The following is a 24,808-nucleotide window of genomic DNA, read 5'->3' on the forward strand; positions in this document are numbered from 1 at the left end:
AGGCTTTTGTATGTTATCCTGTTTCATGAGGTCTGTATGCAGTCTGGTGCAGCCTTCTTCCCTGTTGCTGTTTTAGGGCTAGTTGTATTAACTATACTTTCACAGTACATGTGGTTTTAGGAGGAATTCTCTGTCTCACCTCTCACGCCACCATCTTGAATCTCTTCCTTCATGTTTTTATGCTTGAAGTTAAACTATAGTAAATCAAAGCTGGTATTTTTTTCTGGGGCTTCTCTTATGAGGTAGTGCTCTATGGTAGCAGGTTTTCAAGAAATGACTTTAAACCTGACCTCAGGGTTATATTTCTGCTTCCTTATATACTCTACATGTTTCATTCAATGGAGGAATATATGTGAGGTCATTTAAGGCTTACTGGACACACTGGAGTCTTATCCAAGCAATTAGGACCCCCAAATATTTTCTGCAAGAAAGACTACATTATACTCTTAAAAAGGTAAATTTTGGCATAAAGTCAACATGATGAGGGATTTTTGGAGAAGAGAAAACCCTGTACCTTTGGTTTGTAAATAATTTTAAGAGTTTTGAGGAATTAATTAATGTCATCAGTGACAGAATACCACTGAAGAACTGTTATTTTTGTGTCACTGTAGATAATGTGGATCAATCATTGCAGCTACTTGTCAATTTTAACGAGTGAGTGACAAAGGTTACACAAAAGGCCTCCAGGAAGGTGTTAACTAAGATTCCCTCACTATATATAGAGTCAGAGCTTGAAAACAATCTGTGAAGCAAGGCCTCCAATCCTTAAGATTTGCCTTATTTCCAAAGGTGCACTAATTGCATCTCATTGCATGAGAATTTACTTTGAGAAGGGGATTTTGCTTGAGATTTCTTTAGATGTATTTTTTAGAGCTCTCAAAAAGAAATGTCCATCGGCTTTTAAAACCCTTAACATACCCTGAAATCTCCTCTACAACAACCTTAATTCAGTACCTAATTTTTCTTTAATTTTTCTCCATATTGGAGATGACTTTAAAATTTTTTATGTGTTTTATTGCTTTTATTTTCTGCTTAATGACTGTTGTTGCTTTCTGCAACTTTCTTTGCAGAGGTACCATTTTTGAGCTATGTGATATGTTAAATAGCCTTTTTGGATCTACCTGGTAATTTAACCACCATTTAATGACATAGTTTAAATGAGATGAATTCAAGTAATAAATCCCTAACTTAAAATCACATTTTAATGCATGTATAACAATATGACAGAGGGTAAATGCCCTAATATACAAATATATCTTACAAATTGATGAGAAACATCATATGGTCCAATGAAAAATAGGCAAAGGATTTAAATAGATTTGCCACAAAAGAGGAAATGCAAATGGCCAATAAGTATATGAATATATGTTTTAACCCTGCTTACTAGTTAGAGAAATGCAACTTATATAATAATATAGAAATTTTCCTGCATGTCCTGGGCCAAAATTAAAAAATGTTATAATGTCCAGTATCTACAAGGTTGTAGGGAAATGTCATTGTCTACTGCTGGTAGAAATGTGAGTTCATTTGCATCTTTGGAAAGTAATATGGTAGTAGCTATTAAAATAAAAATAGCTTTTGATTAGAAGTTTCTTTTTTAGGTTCTATCTATTAAGGAAAAAAATGAATACATGAAAAAGGATACTTGTACAAAATATATATTGTGGCATTTTGGTGTTATTGATAATGACAGATATTAAAAAGCAAATCTGCATCAGTAGGAGAATGATTGAATAAATTATTATAAACCCATATTATGGAATTTTCCACAGCTGTTAAAAAAGAATAAATTAGATTTATATCTGTGGACCTAGAGGGTATTTATGTAATATTGTTAGGCAAAAATTTCAGACTGTAGAGTAATATATAAAATATATTGGTTTTTTTTAAAAAACAAGTTGAAAATCCCTTTGCAGATATATTTTATGTTTTTCTATATACAGAGAAAAGTGTGGCAGGACTTCAGGCTCCTAATTTTGACTTCCTTCTGGTGCATTGGTTTAGGAGTGGGATTAGGAATGGAAGGGGCTCAGAGAGATCATTTAAGTTTTCTTTTTATATGTTTGGACCTTTTCTTTGTTACAGTAAGCATACATTATATTGTAACTTTAAAATAGCTACTAAAACCCCCATGTTTAAAGAGAAACTTTGTTAACATAAAGAACACCTCCATAACTGCTTTTTCTGTGACCTAACTCAAAAATAAAAAGCTCATTCTTTATGTTGAAAGAATTTGGGCTCCCTTGACAGGAGCTAAAAATTCTTGGTACTTCTGAGATGTGTTCAAAACTAAAGGTCATGCCTTGATTTCATTTTATGTTTTCATTTTTGTCTTGTCATAAATATGTCTAGCTACCTTAAGACCAACAAAATGTCTTCGATAAATTATCACAGTTTAGCAATAGTTTATGGACAAATGCTTTAAGCAACTGAATTGCAAATTGAATTTTTGGTATTAAATTTTGATCTATTGCTTAATCAAAATATTCTAATATATGTTACCCATTGTATTGTCACTTTCTCTGTATCACAGTTCTTCCCTGCTTCCAGTATGGCAATCATTGCTTTGCAATACGGCTTTTCAAAAGAAATAAATATAACTTCTTGTTGTTATTAAAACATGATCAATACACAAAAGTTAGGAAACACTGAAAAACAAAGGATAAAACCAAAATCATCTGTAAGCCTAATTATAAATATTTTAACGTGTGTTATTCTAATCTTTTTAAAAGTGTTACTAAGTATAATGTATGTATAATAAAATGTATTTAAAATGTGCAATTTCCTAAGTTTTTATATCCACAAAATAGTACTATAGTCAAAATACTGATCAAATAAATTCATCCCAAAAGTTTACTTTTGCCCCTTTATAGTGCCCTTTGGTTCCTCCATTTTCTGGGAATCACTGCTTTGCATTGCAGATTTATTTGGATTTTCTAAAATTTTATATAAATGAAATCATGCAGTATATAGTCTATTTTTCTCTGGCTTCTATCACTTAGCATAATTCTTTTGAGATCCTTCCATGCTAGCTCAAAGTTCATTCCTTTTTGTTGCTGAGTAATACTTCATTATGTAGAAATAATTACAATTTGTTTATCCATTTACCTGTTCATGGACATCATTGTTACATTTGAGGCTCTTGAAGTAAAGCTGCTCTGAACATTGATGTGCAAGTTTTGGGCATATGATGGGCATATGTTTTCTTTTTTCTTGTGTAAATACCTAGGAGTGGAATGGCTGTATCACTAGGTGGGTGTCTGTTTAACTTTTTAAGAAACTGTCATTCTGTTTTCCAAAGTGGTTGTGTCATTTTCCATGTCTACCAGCAACGTATTAGAGTCTTAGTTCCTCCACATTCTTGCCAGCTCTTGGTATGGTCAGAATTTTTAATTTCAGCAATTCTAATAGGTATGTAGGGGTATCTCCTCATAATTTTAATTTGCATTTCCTAGTGACTAATGTTTTTGAGCATTTACCCATGTGCTTATTTGCCATCTATTTATCTTTCATGCAGTGGCTGTTCTAATCTTTCACCCACATTTTTATTGGAGTATGTAGATATCTAATTGTTCCAGTATCATCTGTTGAAAAGACTACCCTTTCTCCACTGAACTGCCTTTGTACCTTTGTCAGAAATCACTTGTCCATATATATATGTTGTGAGTCTGTTTCTAGACTGTCCTATTGATCTATTTGTCCATCTTGACACCAATGACTCACTGTCTTGATTACTGTAGCTTTACAGTAAGTCTTGAAATTAGGTAACATTAGTCTTCTTTGTTCTTTTACAAAGTTGTTTTGGCTGTTCTGAATATTTTGCATCTATATGGAGTTTTATAGTCAGCTTGTTGATTTCTATGAAAAAATTCTGCTGAGATTTTGATTCGGATTACATTTAATCTGGTGATAATTGATATCTTAATAATATTGAGCCTCCCAAACCATGAACAAGATATATTTGCCCATTTATTTACAGCTTCTTTAATTTCTCTAAACAATGCTTGTTTTCAGTGTACAGGTCTTGGTGTATTTTGGCAGAGTTATCATTTTGGTATTTCATATTTTTTGATGTTATTATAAATGGTATTGTTTTTAACTTCAATATAGAAGGACAGTTGATTTTTGTATATTGATCTAGTATGTTGACACCTTACTAGACTTACTAGTTCTAGAATTTGTCTTTGTAGATTCCATCACATTTTCTACATAAACAATGATGCTGTCTATAAATACACTTCTACTTCTTCCTTTCTAATCTGGATGCTGCTTCTTTCTTCTCTCTCTCTCTGTCTTACTGAACTTGCTAGAACCTCCAGTATAGTGTTGAGTAGTAGTGGTGGTTAAGAAGGAATTGTCTTATTTCTGATCACAGGGGGAAAGCTGCAGTCTTTCACCCTTAAGTATGGTAGTGTAGGTTTTTCATAGATGTTCTTTATCAAGTTGAGGGAATTTTCTTCTATTTGTAGTTTGCTTAGAAATTTTAGTCAGGAGGGTATGTTAGATTTTGTTAGGTGCTGCCTGTTGACATGATCATGTAGCTTTTCTTTTTTGGTTTGTCAACATGTTGAATTATGTTGGTTGATTTTCAAATAGTTAGCTAACTGCATTCCTGAAATAAATCTCACTTGGTCATGATGTATTGTTGTTTTTACATATTATTGGATTTAGTTTGAGAAAATTTTATCTGGAATTTTTGCATCTATATTTACAAAGGTTATTATATTGACCTGCAGCTTTCTTTTGCTTTGTTTGGGCTGTTATAACAAAGCACCATAGGCTGGGTGGCTTATAAAGAGTAGATATTTATTTCTCACAATTCTGGAAACTGGACATCTGAGATCAGGATGCCAGCATGGTCAGGCTCTGGAGGAACTCTCTCCTGTTTTATGAAATGCTAATAACTTCTTTTATCTACCCATGGCAGAAAGAGTGGGGGGAAGGGCAAGATTTTGTGTCTTTTCCTATAAGGGCACTAATACCATTCATGAAAGTTCTACCTTCCTGACCTAATCACCTCTCAAATGCCCCACGTCTTAATACTATCATATTGGGAGTTAGGATTTCAACATATGAATTCTGCAGGAACACAGATATTCCATCCATAATGTCTTTCTTGTGATGTCTTTGTCAGATTTTGGTATTTGGGTAATGTAATGCTAGCTTCACAGAATGAATTGGCAAGTACTTCCTCTTTTTCAGTTTTCTGAATGAGTTTATATAGCATTAGCATTTTTCCTTAGATATTTGGTAGAATTCACCTGTGAAGCCATCTTGGCCTGGAGTTTTCTTTGTGGGAAGATTTTTTTACTATAAATTCAATTTCTTTCATAGATATAGTTATTGAAGTTATCTCTTCTTGTGTTAGCTAAATAACTACTGACTTTTTAAAGGACTCTGTCCATTTCATTTAACTTATGGAATGTATTGACAAAGTTTATCACATCTCCTTAATATCTGCAGTATCTGTACTTCTCTCTCTCTCTCTCTCACATGTCTGATTTTGGTAATTTTTTTTCTTCTCTCTTTCCTAATCTGTCTAACTAGAGATTTGCCAATTTATTGATTTTCTCAAAGAGTGACCTTTTGATTCCTTTGGTTTTTTGGTTTTATTTTTTCTACTTCATTGATGTAAGTTCTCATCAGTATAATTTCATTTCTTTGGCTTTCATTTGCTCTTCTTTTATTATTATCTTAAGGCAGAAGCTGGGGCCATTAACTTGAAGCCCTTCTGTTTTCTCAATATAGGCATTTAGGGCTATAGCATTTTTCTTACGTACTACTTACTGGCATGCCATACATTTTAATACATTGTGTTTTCACTTTCGTTCACTTCAAAATGCTTCAAATTTTCCCTTTGATTTCTTCTTTGACTCATGTGTCATTTAGAAATGTGATATTTAGTTTCAAATATTTGGAGATTTTCCGAAGATCTTTATATGATTAATTTCTAATTAAATTTAAATTTGGTCACAAGAACATACTTGGTTTGAATCAGATCTTGCAAATGTATCTAATGTTTTTAAAAATGACTGTTTATACATGTATTATTTGAGAAAATATTCCATATTTACTATTTTGTTACGATTTTCACAAAGCAATATATTATGGAAATTTTCTTATGTCAGATATTTTCTAAAGTTTGACTTAAAAAAATCACTTAGTTGTTTTTCTGGAATTAATACATTTATGTGGTTCAAAACAATATAGAAAGGTACATATTGAGAAATCTTATTTTCACCCCAACTCCTATTCACATTTGTTTCCATATTAGTTTCAGGGCTATCTTTCCTGTGTTTCTATTGCAAATACAAGAAAATATGCATATATACTCATATTCTAACTCCTCTACACAAGAAGTATACAACTTGACAGTTAATCATTATATATAGATATGCTCTAATTTATTTAATGTATTTTTTAAAATGTATTTTTCCAGTTTTAAGAAAAACTGAGTATCGTCTCTATGCCAAGTACTGTGCTGGCCAGTATTATACTTTACATTTAATTTTGGTTGCAGCTATATTGGGTTAGACTCATCAGTACACTCTGTAGTTGAGTAACTTTAGATAAACTAAGGCTTTATATATATGCACTATTTTCCTTTGATATTTTCAAAGGACTTTATTATATTCATCTTTGTGTTCTTGGTGCTACACATGTAATAGCTCTTTAATAAATGTAGCTGTGTGAATGATTTAATTTCTTAGTTCAATTAGCCCATGTGACCAATAATGTGGACTTTGGTTCTAAACATATTGCATTGTGTTCCCTGCTCCCATGTTTTTCCCCTTGATATTCATTATTTCCAAGTACAGAATGATACCTGATAGGTAGGTCACAGTTTAGTAAATGAACATGCACTTGCACTGAGATTAGTTGTAATTGTTTTGAAATCCCTCACTGTGATGTGATAGATGGAGCAGACACAGGGAGTGTGGCAGGCCTGGATTCAGCTTCCTTCTGAGTGATGTTGGAGGATGACAGTGGTGAATAAAGTGAAATGCCAAGGGAATGTGCCTAATATAGGCTTTCCCAGTCAGAGATGTGGTAAATATTGGGTTCCTTTTTCCTTTATTTCTTCAGGATGGGCTTTTGGTCCAGAAGGTAATTTGAGGGTAAATCCAGAAGCCCATTCATAACCAGTAAGCCTATGCTGTGCAGCCTGCTGTCTGGGGCACACATCAGATAGAGGACTTTGTAGGTGAGGATAGGGTTTTAATATCCTTCCATACCTCGTTCTCACTGGCTGAGGGGCTGAGACCAAGTGGTTTACCTATGATCCTTGCAATAGCTGTACTAAAATTTCCCCATTGTTACCTCTCTTTTGAAAATAAGGAAACTTAGGCATGGAAGATTCAGAATATTTGTCCAAGGACACTGATAAAGGACAGGATGAGAAATCTCAGCTAGGTCTGTTTGGCTTCAAAGGCTTTTCCCACACCTGCATTATACTATGGTGCCTCTTGGGATACTAAGAAAATGTCAGTAGTTTTGAAGGATTTATTATAATGGAATTTGAACTATGCATATTTTTTTTGAAATTTAAATTTTAATCTTCATGTATATGACAAATTTGAGTTTGTGTAGGGAGAAAAATTGTAATTTAGGTTACTTTAATAGAACTACTTTAAAACTCATGAATATACCTGGGCAAAAAGAATACACTTTAAAAAATATAACTATTGGCTAGGAATTAAATAAGGAATTTAGCCCAGCATGAACCACATGTTTTATTTATACATAGAGAATGAAATCATGGAATGTATGGTCAAGCTCTCTGGTATTATTGTGACATAATCTATTATTATGTGGACTCCTGGAAAGTAGCATCTTGTGCCTGAAAATATTGAAGTCAAGATTTCTCTTGTGCACTGGGCTGTGTTTATATTAGGTTATACATGGCAATTTGGCAGTTTGTTTTGCAGATGTTCGTAATGTACAGTCTTACATTTTGTTTCTATTTCTGGAATGCTTTTAAGTATGACTCATGGTTTCTTGAGGCCATCCTAAAAATATAGCTAGTTTCAAGCATTAATGTAAAATACACCACAGACACCACACAGCAGTACATAATGTTTTCTCTCAGTGGTTTAATGTAATTTCCTGACAGATTTAAAATATTTTCTTTGACAAAATACATGACTCAAATATGTGAGTAAGTAAAAATGGGATTTTTTTTTGAGAAGTGGAATCCTCTCAATGTCAACAACAAAATGAATGTGAAATTTCAATAAAAAGAGTAAAACAGGATAATGTTGGAATAACCGAAATCCAAGAAATAGATTTAATGGCCAGAAAAACAAGTCCATTCAATTTGATGGAGCCCCACAAGGCCCACACTTGTAGAGAAAGTATTGGACCTGACGGATAGCCTGTTAAAAGGACTTTGGAGGGGCAGTAGGGCATAATGGCTTGAGTGCAAGCTTTTGATGCAAACACCTTAGGTCTAAATCTTGGTTTATGCACTTATCAACTGTGGACAAGTGATCCCACCTTAAGAACTTTGCTTTTCTTCTCCATAAAATGGAGATGATGAGTACTTAACAAATGCTTATACAGTACTTATTCTTACCAGACACTGTTCTAAGTGCTTAATTTAATCCTCATAACAGCCTTATAAGTAAGTACATTTATCATCTCCATTGAGCACAGAGAGTTTAAATAACTGATTAAGATTATATAGCTAGTCAATAGCAGAGTTGAGATTTGAGAAGTTTGGCTTAAGTCTGTGTCCTTACACAGTATGGTCTGTTCCTTTCTAGGGTCAATGTGTGATCTAAATGAGATACCACATGAAAAATCATTTGTTTTTTTTTACCTGGCACATGACAGGAATGCACAAACTTACAGTCTTTATTATTACTGTTATTGTGGGAAGATGAAAAAAGAGAAAAGAAGAGGTCTTTGGGAAGGTATAGCATTGACTACAAGGCCAGCCACAAGATTCAGAAGCTCTTACACATACTAAGAAGCTTTTGTAGAATTCAAACATAGTAGTGATGAGAGCCTTAGATATCTTGACATCTAGAAGCTCAATCTAAAGGTGGGACTTATTTACTACTGACTTGCCTCCCTGCAGTTTTATCTTTCAGAAGGTAGGAGAAACGGAAAGGAACTCTTTCTCTGGGCTAATTGTGACTAATTAGAAATAACTCATTAGTGGTGTGCAAGCAACAGAAACCTTGAAAATAACAGAATTTCTCAACAAGGGTTCCATTGACCTGTTGAGCAGATGGGGCTGTGTTGGACATCGTATTTGGCATCACTGAATGTCAGTAGTGTACTGAATTATCCCTCATCCCCTAAAGTTTTGCAGCAACTAAATGTCTGAGGAGACATTTCCAGATGCCTTGTGGCAGGCATGGGATGGTGGTAGTATTGCCACTAGTTGAGAACCACTGTTGTGGGCAAGAGTAAAGGAAGGGATTGCTGAGAATTGTCAGATGTGTCTCAGGCCAGTGGTTCTCAACACACATGAGGATCATGCTGAGTGGAAGACACTCCCTTGAGCATACTCAGGATTATACACAATTCCCAGAGTTCCAGCTCTAAGTAACTCCATGCCTTTTTCTTCTACTTAAGACATTACATTGGTGTACAAAATGCTCTTTGATTATAGGTATAACTAATTCTTCTCTGATTTGCTATATATAAACACTGATAACTTGTGAGAGACAGACTTGCACTTGATTAGGAACTGCTACCTTCAACTTTAAATAATCTTGAAAATGAATATAGTTGCAAGGTCAAGGCATTTAAAATGGAATGGAACTATGTAGGACTAAATTGAGACACTGTAATTATGAATAGTTACGCACACTTATAAATGATGAAAGGTGGGAGGAAGCTGAAGAGACCAACTTGGCCTTAACATCTAGAACTTTGGAAATTTCAGAGTTTAAATGGTCAAGTCCTTATAATGGAAGGTCAGGCACATTGCCAAGGATGAATACAAAGGAGCAACACAAAACTGTAAGAATAGTATAGGGAAGGTCTGCGGCCAAAGTACGCTGGAATTTGTGAAAATGTAAAGAAAAAATACCTCACAGTGTTTAAGCTTGCAGTTATAAATTTGATATCAGAGTAAGAAAAGGTAGTAGATTCGTAACATAGGGAATATTGTGTAATTTTACTGATGGACAAGTTAGAGCTTTTTAAGTATTTTATTCCTAAAGAGCAAGCAGACTGACTCATCTTGAAATAAGAAAGAGGAGACATATTACAAAGATGGATTTAAGCCTGAAGTAGGAAAACAGTTAAGTGGATTATCCGTTAGTTATAGATGACGTTGCTCTCTAGGCCTGGGTGAACTGCTTCCCAGCATCATGAAACTCCTTGATAGATTCTCACAGATATAGGTCTTAGAGCAATGTTTTTCAATCCGTTTTTCATCATTGCTCTCCTAAGGGCATTTCTCCCCATTGTCTCTCCCCAGTCCCATAACATTTCAGTGCCACAGACATGGTGTCTATCTGTTTATGTACAGTGTCCCCTTAGTGGACAACAGACCATTGTAATATGTAAGAATTTTTCTCAAGCTCTCTTCCAGGAACCAGTTTTTGCCCTTTCGGGGGTAATATGCTCTCCATGCATGTTATAGAGGATTCATAGAGGACAGAGAGAAGCCAGCCACCGCCAACTGGGTGATAAGACTCTTGATTTTTGGAAATTGTAAGATATTTCAGTGTGACCCCAGTGTCATAATAAACCAACCAGTCTGTCCAAAAACCTTATCCCTGCTCTTCCCACTATGATAAAGAAAATCAGAAGTTTATCTTTATTTTTTCAATGATTAGATGTTAGCTTTTTTGTTGGGGGGACTACCCTAGCAATATTGTACTGTCAGGGAGGTTGTGGGGAAGCACAGTTTTAGTCCCAGGCAAGTGTTCTTAGCTTGATCTTTGAATTCTTTCATATTCTCACTGGGTGATTTAAACAAAGCTTAAAAAATATGGTACTTCAATACACATAAAAGACTTCATGATCTGTGTGTATGTATATATGTGTGTGTGTGTATGTCTGTGTGTGTATGTACACAATGCAACACAATAATGAAACAAACACTGTAGCTCACACCCAATTTCAGATGTAGCGTATTACCAATACCACTGAAGCTATCCATGAAAGTCTCTGATTCCATGCCCAGGTATCCATTATCTTGCATCAATTATTCCCTTGCTTTTTTGCCTTTTCAAGCACTATTTTATCACATATATATTGCTTATTAATTCAGTTTGCTAGTTTATTCTGCTTTATCAAAATAGTATATTATTATATGATTTATTCTGTGACTTAATTTTTCCATTCAATATTATACCTTTTAAAAGTTAAATATACTGTTGGAAGTAGTGGTAATTCATTCTGTTTTTGTTATATCATATGTCATTGTGTGCATTTGATCCATATCCTGTCTCCAGTTTTATTTTGAAGAATACTGCTATAAGTATTCTATATGTCTCCTGATATACAAAGGCAATAATTTTTCTTGTATACCTTGGAATGTGTTTGCTGGGTCACTGGGTGATTTACAAATGAGCAAATGCAGATTGATTGTATTAATTCGAACATTTTAGAAAATGTATTAGGCAGAAAATAAGCAGATAGATGGGTAATTTAATAGTAGACTTAAAAGGGCATTGTATGAAATAGTCTTCTATTCACAGAAAGTTGTTGTAGAAAAATAGACTTAAATTCCATACAAGTCATTTAAGTCATTTAAGTCTTCATTAACCTTTTTAACTGTGAAGTTTGAGATATCTTACAACCTATTGCCAACTTAAGCTATAATATACTTTTCTTATATTTTTCAAGACTATGATAATTATTAATTGGGATGATTTGGTCATATCCCCTTTTTAAAAGAAAAAGGTTGAGCTACAAAATTGTGATAACATAATGATATTAATTCCTCATGTTACACTTGAAAGTTATTTTCATTACTTTAGTGATACTTTTGGGCAATTATTCAGACATTCTTTTTTTTTACCTTTATTTTTATTTTTTTTATTAAAGTATTATTGATGTACACTCTTATGGAGGTTTCACATGAAAACCAATGTGGTAACTACATTCACCTATATTATCAAGTCCCCCCCATACCCCATTGCAGTCACTGTCCATCAGTGTAGGTGTAGTAAGGTGCCACAGAGTCACTACTTGTCTTCTCTGTGCTACACTGTCTTCCCCATGATCCCCCCCACACCATGTGTGCCAATCATAATACCCCTCAATCCCCTTCTCCCACCCTCCCCCAACACTCCCCTTTGGTAACCACTAGTCCCTTCTTGGAGTCTGTGAGTCTGCTGCTGTTATTTCCTTCAGTTTCGCTTCGTTGTTATACTCCACAAAGGAAGGAAATCATTTGGCACTTGCCTTTCTCTGCCTGGCTTATTTCACTGAGCGTAATATCCTCCAACTCCATCCATGTTGTTGCAAATGGTATGATTTGTTTCTTTCTTACAGCTAAATAGTATTTCATTGTGTATATGTACATCTTCTTTATCCATTCATCTACTGATGGACACTTAGGTTGCTTCCATATCTTGGCTATTGTAAGTAGTGCTGCGATAAACATAGGGGCATATGTCTTTTTGAATCTGAGAATTGTATTCTTTGGGTAAATACCAAGGAGTGGAATTCGCAGGTCAAATGATATTTCTATTTTTAGTTTTTTGAGGAACCTCCATATTTCTTTCCACAATGGTTGAACTAGCTTACATTCCCACCAGCAGTGTAGGAGGGTTCCCCTTTCTCCACATCCTCACCAGCATTGTTGTTCTTAGTCTTTTCGATGTGGGCCATCCTAAGTTGTGTGAGGTGATATCACATTGTGATTTTAATTTGCATTTTTCTCACAATTAGTGATGTGGGGTATCTTTTCATGTGTGTGTTGGCCATCTGAATTTCTTCTTTGGAGAATTGTCTCTTCATATCTTCTGCCCATTTTTTAATTGGGTTATTTGCTTTTTGGGTGTTGAGGCGTGTGAATTCTTTCTATATTTTAGATGTTAACCCCTTGTGAGATATGTCATGTACAAAATATATTCTTCCATACTGTAGGGTGCCATTTTGTTCTGTTGATGGTATCCTTTGCTGTACAGAAGCTTTTTAGTTTGATGTATTCCCATGTGTTCATTTTTGCTTTTGTTTCCCTTGCTCGAGGAGGTGCGTTCAGGAAAAAGTTGCTCATGTTTATATTCAGGAGATTTTTAACTATGTTGTTTTCTAAGAGGGTTATGGTTTTATGACTTACATTCAGGTCTTTGGTCCATTTCGAGTTTACTTTTCTGTATAGGGTTAGACAATAATCCAGTTTCATTCTCTTGTATTTAGCTGTCTAGTTTTGCCAACACCAGCTGTTGAAGAGGCTGCCATTTCCCCATTGTATGTCCATGGCTTCTTTATCATATATTAATTGACCATATATGCTTGGGTTTATATCTGGGCTCTCTAGTCTGTTCCACTGGTCTATGGGTCTGTTCTTGTGCCAGTACCAAATTGTCTTGATTACTGTGTCTTTGTAGTAGAGCTTGAAGTTGGGGAACATAATCTCCCCAGGTTTATTCTGCTTTCTCAGGATTATGTTGGCTATTCGGGGTTTTTTTGTGGTTTCATAAGAGTTTTAGAACTATTTGCTCTAGTTTGTTGAAGAATGCTGTTTCTACTTTAATAGGGATTGCCTTGAATCTGTAGATTGCTTTAGGCAGGATGGCCATTTGGACAATATTAATTATTCCTTTCCTGTCCATGACCAAAGGATTTGTTTCCATTTATTGGTATCTTCTTTAATTTCTCTCATGAGTGTCTTGTAGTTTTCAGGGTATAGGTCTTTCACTTCCTTGGTTAGGTTTATTCCTAGGTGTTTTATTCTTTTTGATGCAATTATGAATGTAATTGTTTTCCTGATTTCTCTTTCTGCTACTTCATCATTAGTGCATAGGAAAGCAACAGATTTCTGTGTATTAATTTTGTATCCTACACCTTTGCGGAATTTAGATATTAGATCTAATAGTATTGGAGTGGATTTTTTAGGGTTTTTTATGTACAATATCATGTCATTTGCAAACACTGACAGTTTAACTTCTTCTTTACCAATCTGGATGCCTTTTTCTTGTTTGTTGTCTGATTGCCGTGGCAAGGACCCCCAAAACTATGTTGAATGAAAATGGAGAGAGTGGGCATCCTTCTCTTTTTCCTCAACTTAGAGGAAAGGCTTTCACCTTCTCACTGTTAAGTATAACGTTGGCTGTGGGTTTGTCATATATGGCCTTTATTATGTTGAGGTACTTGCCTTCTATACCGATTTTGTTGAGAGTTTTTATCATGAATGGATGTAGAATTTTATCAAATGCTTTTTTGGCATCAATGGAAATGATCATGTGGTTTTTGTCCTTCATTTTGTTGATGTGGTGGATGATGTTGATGGATTTTCTATATTGTACCATCCTTGCATGCCTGCAATAAATTCTACTTGATCATGATGGATGATCTTTTTCATGTATTTTTGAATTTGATTTGCTAAAATTTTGTTGAGTATTTTTACAACTATGTTCATCAGGGATATTGGTCTGTAATTTTCTTTTTTTTGTGGTGTCTTTGCCTGGATTTGCTATTAGAGTGATGCTGGCCTCATAGAATGAGTTTGGAAGTATCCCTCTTCTTCCGCTTTTTGGAAAACTTTAAGGAGGATGGATATTAGGTCTTCATTAAATGTTTGATAAAATTCAGCAGTGAAGCCGTCTGGTCGAGCTGTTCTGTTCTTAGTTAGTTTTTTGATTACCAATTCAATTTCATTGCTGGTAATTGTTCTGCTCAGATATTCTGTTTCTTCCTGGGTCAGCCTGGAAGGTTGTATTTTTCTAGAAAGTTGTCCATTTCTTCTAGGTTGTCCAGTTTGTTAGCATATATTTTTCATAGTATTCTCTCATAATTCTTTTTATTTCCATGGTGTCCATAGTGATTTTTCCTTTCTCATTTCTGATTCTGTTTATGTGTGTAGACTCTCTTGTTTTCTTGATAAGTCTGTCTAGGGGTTTATTATTTTATTTATTTTCTTGAAGATCCAGCTCCTGTTTTCATTGATTCTTTGTATTTTTTTATTCTTCTCAATTTTATTTATTTCTGCTCTAATCTTTATTCTGTCCCTCCTTCTGCTGACTTTGGGACTCATTTGTTCTTCTTTTTCTAGTTTTGTTAATTGTGAGTTTAGACTGTTCATATGGGATTGTTCTTCTTTCCTGAGGTAGGCCTGTATTGCAATATACTTCCCTCTTACTACGGCCTTCTCTGCATCCCACAGACTTTATGGTGTTGTCTCCATATATTGCGTGATCTCTGTTTATATCTGGTCATTGATCCATTGGTTATTTAGGAGCATGTTGTGAAGCCTTCATGTGTTTGTGGGATTTTTCATGTTCTTTGTGTAATTTATTTCTAGTTTCATACCTTTGTGGTCTGTGAAACTGGTTGGTACAATTTCAATCTTTTTGAATTTACTGAGGCTCTTTGTGGCCTAGTATATGATCTATTCTTGAAAATCTTCCATGTGCAGTTGAGAAGAATTCATATCCTGCTGTTTTGGGTGTAGAGTTTGTAGATGTCTGTTAGGTGCGTCTGTTCTATTGTGTTGTTCAGTGCCTCTGTCTCCTTACTTATTTTCTGTCTGTTTGGTCTGTCCTTTGCAGTGAGTGGAGTGTTGAAGTCTCCTGGAATGAATGCATTGCATTCTATTTCCGCTTTTAATTCAGTTAGTGTTTGTTTCACATATGTAGGTGATCCTGTGTTGGGTGCATATATATATTATAATGGTTATATCCTCTTGTTGGATTGACCCCTAGATCATTATGTAATGCCCTTCTTTGTTTCTTGTGACTTTCTTTGTTTTGAAGTCTGTTCTGTCTGATACAAGTACTGCAACTCCTTCTTTTTTCTCCCTATTAGTTGCATGAAATACCTTTTTCCAACCCTTTACTTTTAGTCTGTGTATGTCTTTGGGTTTGAAGTGAGTCTCTTGTAGGCAGCATATAAATAGGTCCTGTTTTTTTTATCCATTCAGTGACTCTATATCTTTTGATTGGGGCGTTTAGACCAATTACATTTTGGGTGATTATCAATAGGTATGTACTTATTGCCATTGCAGGCTTTAGATTCATGGTTACCAAAGGTTCAAGGGTAACATCCTTACTATCTAAGCATCTAACTTAACTCACTTAGTATGCTATTACAAACACAATCTAAAGGATTTTTTTTTATCTCCTCCTTTTTCTTCTTCCTCCATTCTTTATATATTAGGTATCATATTCTGTACTCTTTGTCTATCCCTTTACTGATGTTGGGGTAGTTGATTTAATTTTCATTTGCTTAATAGTTAATTGTTCTATTTCTTTACTGTAGTTTCATTACCCCTGGTAACAGCTGTTTAGCCTTAGGAATACTTCTTTCTATAGCAGTCACTCCAAAATACACTGTAGAGACAGTTTTGGGGAGGTAAATTCTCTCAGCTTTTGCTCATCTAGAAACTGTTTAATCCCTCCTTCAAATTTAAGTGATAATCTCGCCTGATAGAGTATTCTTGGTTTGAGGCCCTTCTGCTTCATTGCATTAAATATATCATGCCACTCCCTTCTGGCCTGTTAGGTTTCTGCTGAGAAGTCTTATGATAGCCTGATGGGTTTTCCTTTGTATATGATCTGTTTTCTCTGTGTGGCTGCTTTTAATTATCTGTCCTTATCCTTGATCTTTGCCATTTTAATTATTATATGTATTCAGACATTCTTATATGCTTTTAAGTATGAAATAATGTGTCTTTTTGTAATATCATTAGCTTTGTCCTGTCTTCACATTTACACTAATGATTTTATTATAAAACTGTGAAAGCTTATCAAACGTCTGTGTTAATGCATGTGTGTATACATGTATTTTTAAAAAATATACTCTCTGCATTGATTGCTGGGAGATTTATATTATAGTTAGTAGTCTGAATTGCCTTTCATTTTGTCTTTTTCCCCCTTAAAGTTTCTGACTCTGTGGCTCAATCTGTAGTTCAGCATCTAAGATGGATAATGCAGAAGGATCTTTTGGGGCAAGATGTCTTTCTAATAGGACCTCCTGGGCCTCTTCGACGATCTATTGCCATGCAGTACCTGGTGAGCAATCAATTCATGTGGATTCCTAACAATCTCAACTTTGACTAATTATGTTGTAAAATAAATTAAGGTTAAGAATTTATAAAAAATGTAAGAATTAGTTTTTATTTGAAAAAAATTTAATATTAAAGCATGATTTGTTTACAAAGAGTTTGGAATAAGTTATTTGGGAAGCAAACATACATTTGCTTTTCATAGCTATGGCAAATTTTTGCTGTAACTAAAAGTTCTCTACTTCTGAAAGAAGACTATAAATTCAGGCAAGGAATAGCAGAAAGAATCACCAACTCTGAGATTACAGAACAGCATTCATTTTAATATTACTCAGGAACATTCTTTTATCTCAGATCCACCATTTAAAAAGTCAAATAATTCTCTTGACTTTTTGATGTTATAGTCTTTAAAGGAAGCCTAAGTTTTGTAGCCTAAGTTACGTGTTACATGCTCTTCTCACCTTGAATAGGTGAGAAAACAATTTCTTTAAATAACTCACTCCAGCTTTATCAACTAGTAAATGATGGAACTGGACTTCAAATCTCATACTGTTTCCTCTTTCTGACATACTATCCTCTTAAATATTTGTAGTTCTTCAAGTACAGTAGTGAAGTAGTTGAAATATTCAAATCTTAACCCAAGTGAATAAAATTTACCAGACTTTTTCCTACTACTTTGTTAGCATTAATAAGCATTGCTGTAACCATTCAAAGAAGAATACTATCAGATAAAGTTGTTCTGTCCAGAGATAATTTTTAGCATGGATTGAAAAACCTTGCCAAAGTTTTCTTGTGTTACTTGATATTAAAAATTGATTTCTAGTCTATTGAAATATACATTGTATAAATAAAATACTCTTTTATTTCGGTGGTGACTTTATTTTGGTACTTTGAAAATCATGTAGAGCTACGATGACAAAAATGTAATGGGCGAACAGAACCTACCTTCCCTCTAGCCCTCCCTCTTTCACATCTTTTATTTGTTTCTAGAACCAGTTTGTGAGGTATAATGTGCTGTTGTAGTATTATCCTCAATTTATTAATACACAAGGCAAAAGTGTCTTGTCTAAGAATGCAGAGTCAGCTACCAAGAATCCAGGTCTAGAACCTCTTTAATTTTAATTTGTGTATTGTCCATCTGGCTCATTTCAAAGAGCACAATATCTCACTTTTATTTTGTTTCTGGCAAGACTTTGAGTCTTGTTAGGAATGCGAAATGAGGAGGGTTAGGAGATTACAGGAGTTCAGTTGGTTTAAAAAGGCAACGTGAGTCTTCAAGTGTGAAGCTTGTGTCTTTAACAAGAAAAACTAAGTTGTGAAATAGAGCTGAGGCAGCTTTAGGCTATGAAAATAGACGTAAGGAAACTCACTAGCCTAAGAAGCCTTGCAAAGTCTGCAGTGGGCACTATTGCTACTGGGGGTAAGAGCCTATGCTTAGTGCTATCAGAGTAGATGAGGTCTTAAAGGGCAGAAATTCTGGGGCAAGCCTGCTGAACCAGTGAGAAATTAAATGGAAACGATTTGTAGTTATGTTAATTTTATATTTGACTCATATAAACATTTTGTAGATTGTTCAATAAAACTCCACAGACCACTGCCGCCTCCTCCATCTGCTGCTCCTGGTGCTATTTGGGCCGTTGCTCATCCTGCCACTGTGAAGCAGCAGCCGAGGAGATTTCAGGGCTTCTCTTGGCTGAGGAAGAATCCCAGGAAGCTGTTAAGACTGAGAATATCCTCCGTGTGGCAGTTTGGGGTTGTTACTGTGGTAAAATTTAACAAGAGGCAAGCGCCACTTTGCCAACCAGTGAGGGTGATCACATTCAGCCGGTCATTGAAACAGATGCAAAGGTACCAGTGACGGCTTGCAGAGGCAAGGAGGGCGTATCTGCTAAAAAAGAGAGCTTGCTACTTTGTTCCAAAATTGTGTTCTCCCAGGCAATTCATTCTTTTTTAGAAAAACAGTGTTTGGTATCACTCTGTTTTTACCATTATGATGTGTATTTTCTCTATTTAAAAAAATTGTCTTTCTTTCTATACATACTTAAATTTATGGATACATGGAACCAGGCACATTTTTAAAAAGTAAAAAAGTAATATATTTTTATTGACATCACATGGTGATAAGTGGAGAAAAAAAAATCCCATTGTATGGAAGTATCCTCATTCATCATTAGTGGCATGCTCTCAACTTTTTTTTTCCATACTTAAGTAAATTAATGTCTTCTTCCTGGTTAGTAAAACCACATTGTATGCCTTATTCGACTGGAGAATGTCACTGTTTTTAATTCAGCATTGTAAAACCAAAGTTAATGTTAAACACTTTTTGTGTATTGTTACTAAATGTAGGGCAAAATGGCTTTAGGGATGGATAAATTATTCTGAAAGAAGTGGATTCTGGATGGTTTCCCCTTCAAATCATATGTGGTTTTTTTTGGTGAAACAATTCTTTTTCACTCCTCCTTTCTCCTCCCCTCTTGCACCTCTTTCTCCTCTTCATTGTTCTTCTTTCCCTCCTGAGTAGCTGTGTATGTGTCTCTCTCTACTGTTGACCCAACTGTTGTTATTTACCCTATTTTCACAGTTGGTAAATTATCTAACATTTTGTATACAGTTGGTAAACACTGGTTAATAAAATAAATTAATTTAAATCACCCTTTTAAAAAAAGATGCACATTACTTACAGAAATAGCTATCATTTTCAGGAAAACCATGTAGCCAAATTATTATTCATGATATTTGCGAAGAATTCTAGAAGAGACTTTAAAATTTATAAGATCTAATTTTGATTAGTATTGCATAAGTAGTAAGTAATTACTAAGTAGTAAATTATTGTGTGCAGTAAAAGTAGAGCTCTGAGGAGTGGTATATACATGTTTTGATTAATGCTCAATTTATTGCATTTTTCTTAAAGCTGAGACTCAGAAGGCTTTAAACCAGAATTGTTTTTAAAATGCTTTTCTCCAGGGCACTGGCATTGTCAGTAACTGGCTCCAAAGTGTTATGTTGGGGATTTGTCTTTATTTTGGGACAATTTTACTCTCTGCTCTACAGGAGCTGACCAAACGGGAGGTTGAATACATCGCCCTGTCAAGGGACACTACTGAAACTGATCTCAAACAGCGTCGAGAGATCCGCGCAGGCACGGCTTTTTACCTGGATCAGGCAAGTTCTTAGCACGCTGGTGACTGTTTACTCCAAGTCCATGTAAAAGTGATATTTAAAGTAGAGAGTAGCTCATGTAATAGTGAAAGATAGATGTATTGTGCTCTCTCTAGACAGATTTAATTTAGACATAGTAAAATTAAATGTATGCTTTCAGGAACTATAGCTTTTATGAGGGAAGTCAGTTTTTCGGTACAGATTACCAACTAAAAGAATATTTTAATGAATATCAGCATGAAGTTACACATTTCTTAAAATATATTGCTGAAAATATTAAATATTTTTCTTCATTTAGGAATACATATTAGAAAAGGGCCAGAGACTATAAATAAGCAATTCACAGCGAAAAGATCTCAAATGTCTAATAAATTCATGACAAGATGCTTGACCTTCTTTATGAAAATAAAATCAAACATTAGTGAGCTGCTGTTTTTCTTTCACCTCTCAGATTGGCAAAGATTAAAGAATTACAACAGTGTCCATTGTTGATGAGGAAGATGGGATGAAAAACAGCATTGCTGTTGATGGGAGCGTATAAACTGGTGCAATTTTGAAAGAAAATTTGGCAATATCTACTATAAAAAAGAAATTAAATACATTTGGACCCAGCAGTTATGTTTCTAGCAATTTTTCTTCCAAATGTTATTCATACAAAGCATGCAAAGTTATATACAAGGATATTTATTGTGGCATTATTTGACATAATATAAAACTATAAATGAAAACTGCAGTGATGTACATTTAGGAGACAAGTTAAATAAATTATGGTAAGTAGAATTCTCTGTAGCCATTAAAAAGAATGAGATGAATTTATATGTAGTGATAGGAAAGAAGTCCAGGATGTATTAGGTGAAACAAGTGAAGGTGCAAGACAGTATATATAATATGATAATATTTGTGATAAAAAGAAAAAAAGGTAAGTGTATAAATGTTGGCTTATACACTGGAAATTTCCAGGACGTACAAGAATCAGTTAACAGCACTTACCTCTGGTGGAAGTATAAACTGGGTGTCTGGAGTGGGGCAAGGAAGTACCTGTCATAGCTCTTTAAATGTGAAGTTTTCCCAAGAGCACAGGGCTGCTTTATAGTTAAAGCGTGTAACTGTGAAAAACTACTGAGTGAAAGAATTTTTGGAGACCAGGATATTCAAATTGTCTCATAGATTATTAATTATAAAAGTAAAAATACACTTAAAGTGGAGAAATTTGGCAGTCACCACCTTAAAAATGGTGATCAAACTTAGCATGAGATAGTGGGAAAATCTGATTTTTCCATGAGGTAGTTGGGAAGTTCAGATTCCCAACAATTAAAAAGTCATCCTTTATGGATGAAGCATACAAGTATATTTTAAAGAAATCCATTTTATTCACATAATGCCAAGGTTCACTTCATAGATTATTTCTAATTACAAATGGGAAAAAAATGTACCTTTACAATGCCTGCTTGTTTTCTAGACCCAGTGAGGATGAGGGTGAAGAGCTGGGATTAGAGTTGGGATAGTGAGGCTCTAGGGAGAGGCAGTAGAAAATGAGACAGTCACCAAAGTAGAGGTGGGGAGCTTGGAATGTATTTAAATGGCAGTGAAAGAACTGGCTTTGTTTGATAGAGTATGGATTTAAAAACATATTTTTTGAGTGAATTTTATATGTGGATTGATTATTGCAATGCAAATAGTGAGGAAGAGAAAGTGGATTTTTATATGATTTTTTATTTTAAAGATAGCTTAAAACTTTGGCTATTCAGAAATCTCAGTATTTAGTTGTTTTAGGTAACCAGATTTATTGATTAGCAAAAGATTTATGTCTTGAAGCATAAAGTAAATTATTTAGAGGAAGCTCTGTGATGTTATCTCTCTCTGCCATTCTAAAAAGCAAATTTCCAATGATATCTATTATACAGTCCATAAAATATTTAAAGTGCAAAGTAAATGTATGGTCATTTTTTATACTTTTATGTTTTCTTGGTGATTCCTACTCATTACGATGAACATCAGTTATTTAGGAGGTTATAATGCACTGACACCTACAGAGCCTGTGATTGAGGCGTAGGAATGTTGGTCCTTTCTCTAAATTGCTTCAGACTGTTTATTGAGATTGAATCTTATTTTCGTATTGTTCTTCCCTCTCATTTTCTGGCAGTTAATGTTCTTCACTGTTTGTTCATGATCAGATCCTATCAGTTCTTTGCTTAAAGCCATGTAGTCCCATCCCACCCAGAATAAAATCCAAGACCTTTAGTATGGCCTATAACACCACATAGTATATAATCTTGTCCCTTCTTTCACTTTCTAGGCTCCAGGTACAGTGACCTTTTTGTTTTCTCATAAGTAAACCAAATGTTTTCCGGCCTCTGAGCCTTTGTACTTGATAGTTCCTCTGCTTGGTATGATCTTCTTCCAGATCTATATATTCCTGCCTCTTCATCATCAGATTATAAGTTCTAGGAACATTTTAGCTGAAGGAATCACTGATTATGCCCACCCCCTTTCTGTATGTACCATGCTCTCATATTACACAATGTGATCTTCAGAGCACCTATCACTGTCTGAGTTTACCTAATTATTTCTTTGTTTCTATGTTGAGTGTCTATCTTCCCCCACTAGAATGCAACTACCCTTAGCACCTAAAAACTCTCTGGAATATAAATGGCATTTACATTTGATAATAGATTTCTCCTTTGGATAGTCAACCTTGTTAAAATTTTAAGTAAATTAAGAACAAATAGACTCTGGATGAAACCAGGGGATTTCCAATGGAAAAGATATTCTGTCTTTTAGACATCTATTTTGAGTCATCAGAATGAATAATTCCCATCTGAATTTTAGATAGGTGAAGTTGCTAATTGATTACCAGCTTCTCATATGTTTGTAAGACTAAAAGGATTTTATATTTATTTCACTTAGAAATTTTTGTTATTTTTTAAATATTTTTAACCATTGAATTTGATATCTGGCATCAAGGGAGAGGCAGTATCTTCATTCATCATCAGGTGATGCCTCTAACCTAGGTGGGCCCGTGTAGATGCAAAAATACCTGTGGCCATCTGGTGGGTGCTGGGAGAGGAAGTTTGAGGTTTTCAGTGTGGTTGTTGTTGTATGCACATATGACTGATGTCCAAGTAATTACTAATTGACATTTCAGCTGGGACCCTTGGCAAAACTCCCAAATCTGAGTTGGGGGTCATAGATGTCAACCTCTGCTTATTTTCAGACAAGATTAAGGATGACTGATGATAAAGTGAGAGGTTAAATTCAACTGCCAGTATTGAAGGTCAGAATTAGGTTAGGGAACTTGTATTTTCCTTCAAAATAATGTTTATTTTTTCTGATTAATAAAGTCATAAGTACTTTGTACAGATGTGAGTGTGTGTGTGTATGTATAATACTATATATACACATATAGCATTTATTAATCAACAAATGTTTATTGCAATGACTGGTATGTGTCAGGCACTATCTAGGTGCAGTGAACAAAAGAAACCAATTCCTGTCATCATAGAGTTTATGTTTTAGCAGTAGAAACAGAATAAGCTTAGTAAAGAAAGATAGTATAACAAATTCTGAAGAACATAGGAAGAATATAAAAATTACTTATCTTCCCCTTCAAGACCAACAGTATGAATATTCTCTATATTTCTTTCTATTGTGTCTGTATGTATATCTACAGAATCATGTTTAAGAATTTTTATAAAAAGTGATGTGTCATGTATATAAAGTTTTATAGTATGCTTTTTTTAAAATATGATGTTTTATCAGGAGCATCTTCCTGACATTAGATATTCCTCAGATGTTTAGTGTTCATGCAATATTTCATCAGATAGATGTGCCATTATTTGTTTAACATTCCCATTTTATCCACATTCCCATGTTGGTTATTCAGTTTCTTTCAAACTTTTCACTATTACACATAACACTCAGGTGAGTATTATGGTATTTTTATCTTGTTATTATCTCTTACTGATGAGGTTTTTAGACTTGAAGGCTAGAGATATAATTATTAACCAAAGGGTCTAGACATTTTCAAGAGTCTTGAAAAGTATATTGCCAATTGCATTCCAGAAAGGGTCTTCCAAGTCACATTCTCATCAGTGCACTATGAGTACTTGGCCTTGTGGATTCTTGTCAATATTGAGTATTTCCATGCATGTACATTGCCAAATTGATAGACTGAATTTGCATTAAAAATTACTAGCCATACTGATTCTTTTTAATGTTTGTTGACCTTTGCTTCTGTAAGATGTCAATGAATTGAGTGTATATGAAAATGGAGAGAGGTATTAACGAAATAAATAAGTTAGTCTTTTCAAGAAAATGTTGAAATTCAGACCATTCTTAACTACATAAATTTTTGCCATAACTTATCCACTTGTTGATGTGAAGCTAATTTAAATATTTTTTATGCAGTTGTTTTGTTAAGTAGATTATAAATTGAGCATTTAAAAAAAGACTTGATTGAGGAACAGAAATATGAAAATTTGTAGACTGATACTGTGACACCCATGGAGA

General features: G+C 34.4%; 1 protein-coding gene across 5 annotated transcripts in view; it reads left to right on the plus strand.

Annotated features, from left to right (window-relative positions):
- The window catches only part of VWA8 (von Willebrand factor A domain containing 8), a 392,879-nt gene that overhangs the window by 40,866 nt on the left and 327,205 nt on the right, over nucleotides 1-24,808 (plus strand). For all 5 annotated transcript variants that reach the window (XM_057494495.1, XM_036932428.2, XM_036932430.2 and 2 more), the window contains exons 3-4: nucleotides 17,017-17,147; nucleotides 20,192-20,302. In XM_057494495.1, coding sequence (XP_057350478.1) covers nucleotides 17,017-17,147; nucleotides 20,192-20,302 — 242 coding nt within the window. The remainder of the gene's footprint in view (nucleotides 1-17,016; nucleotides 17,148-20,191; nucleotides 20,303-24,808) is intronic.

This window comes from Manis pentadactyla, chromosome 17 (genome assembly GCF_030020395.1).
Source record: "Manis pentadactyla isolate mManPen7 chromosome 17, mManPen7.hap1, whole genome shotgun sequence".
Classification (NCBI taxonomy): Eukaryota; Metazoa; Chordata; class Mammalia; order Pholidota; family Manidae; genus Manis; species Manis pentadactyla.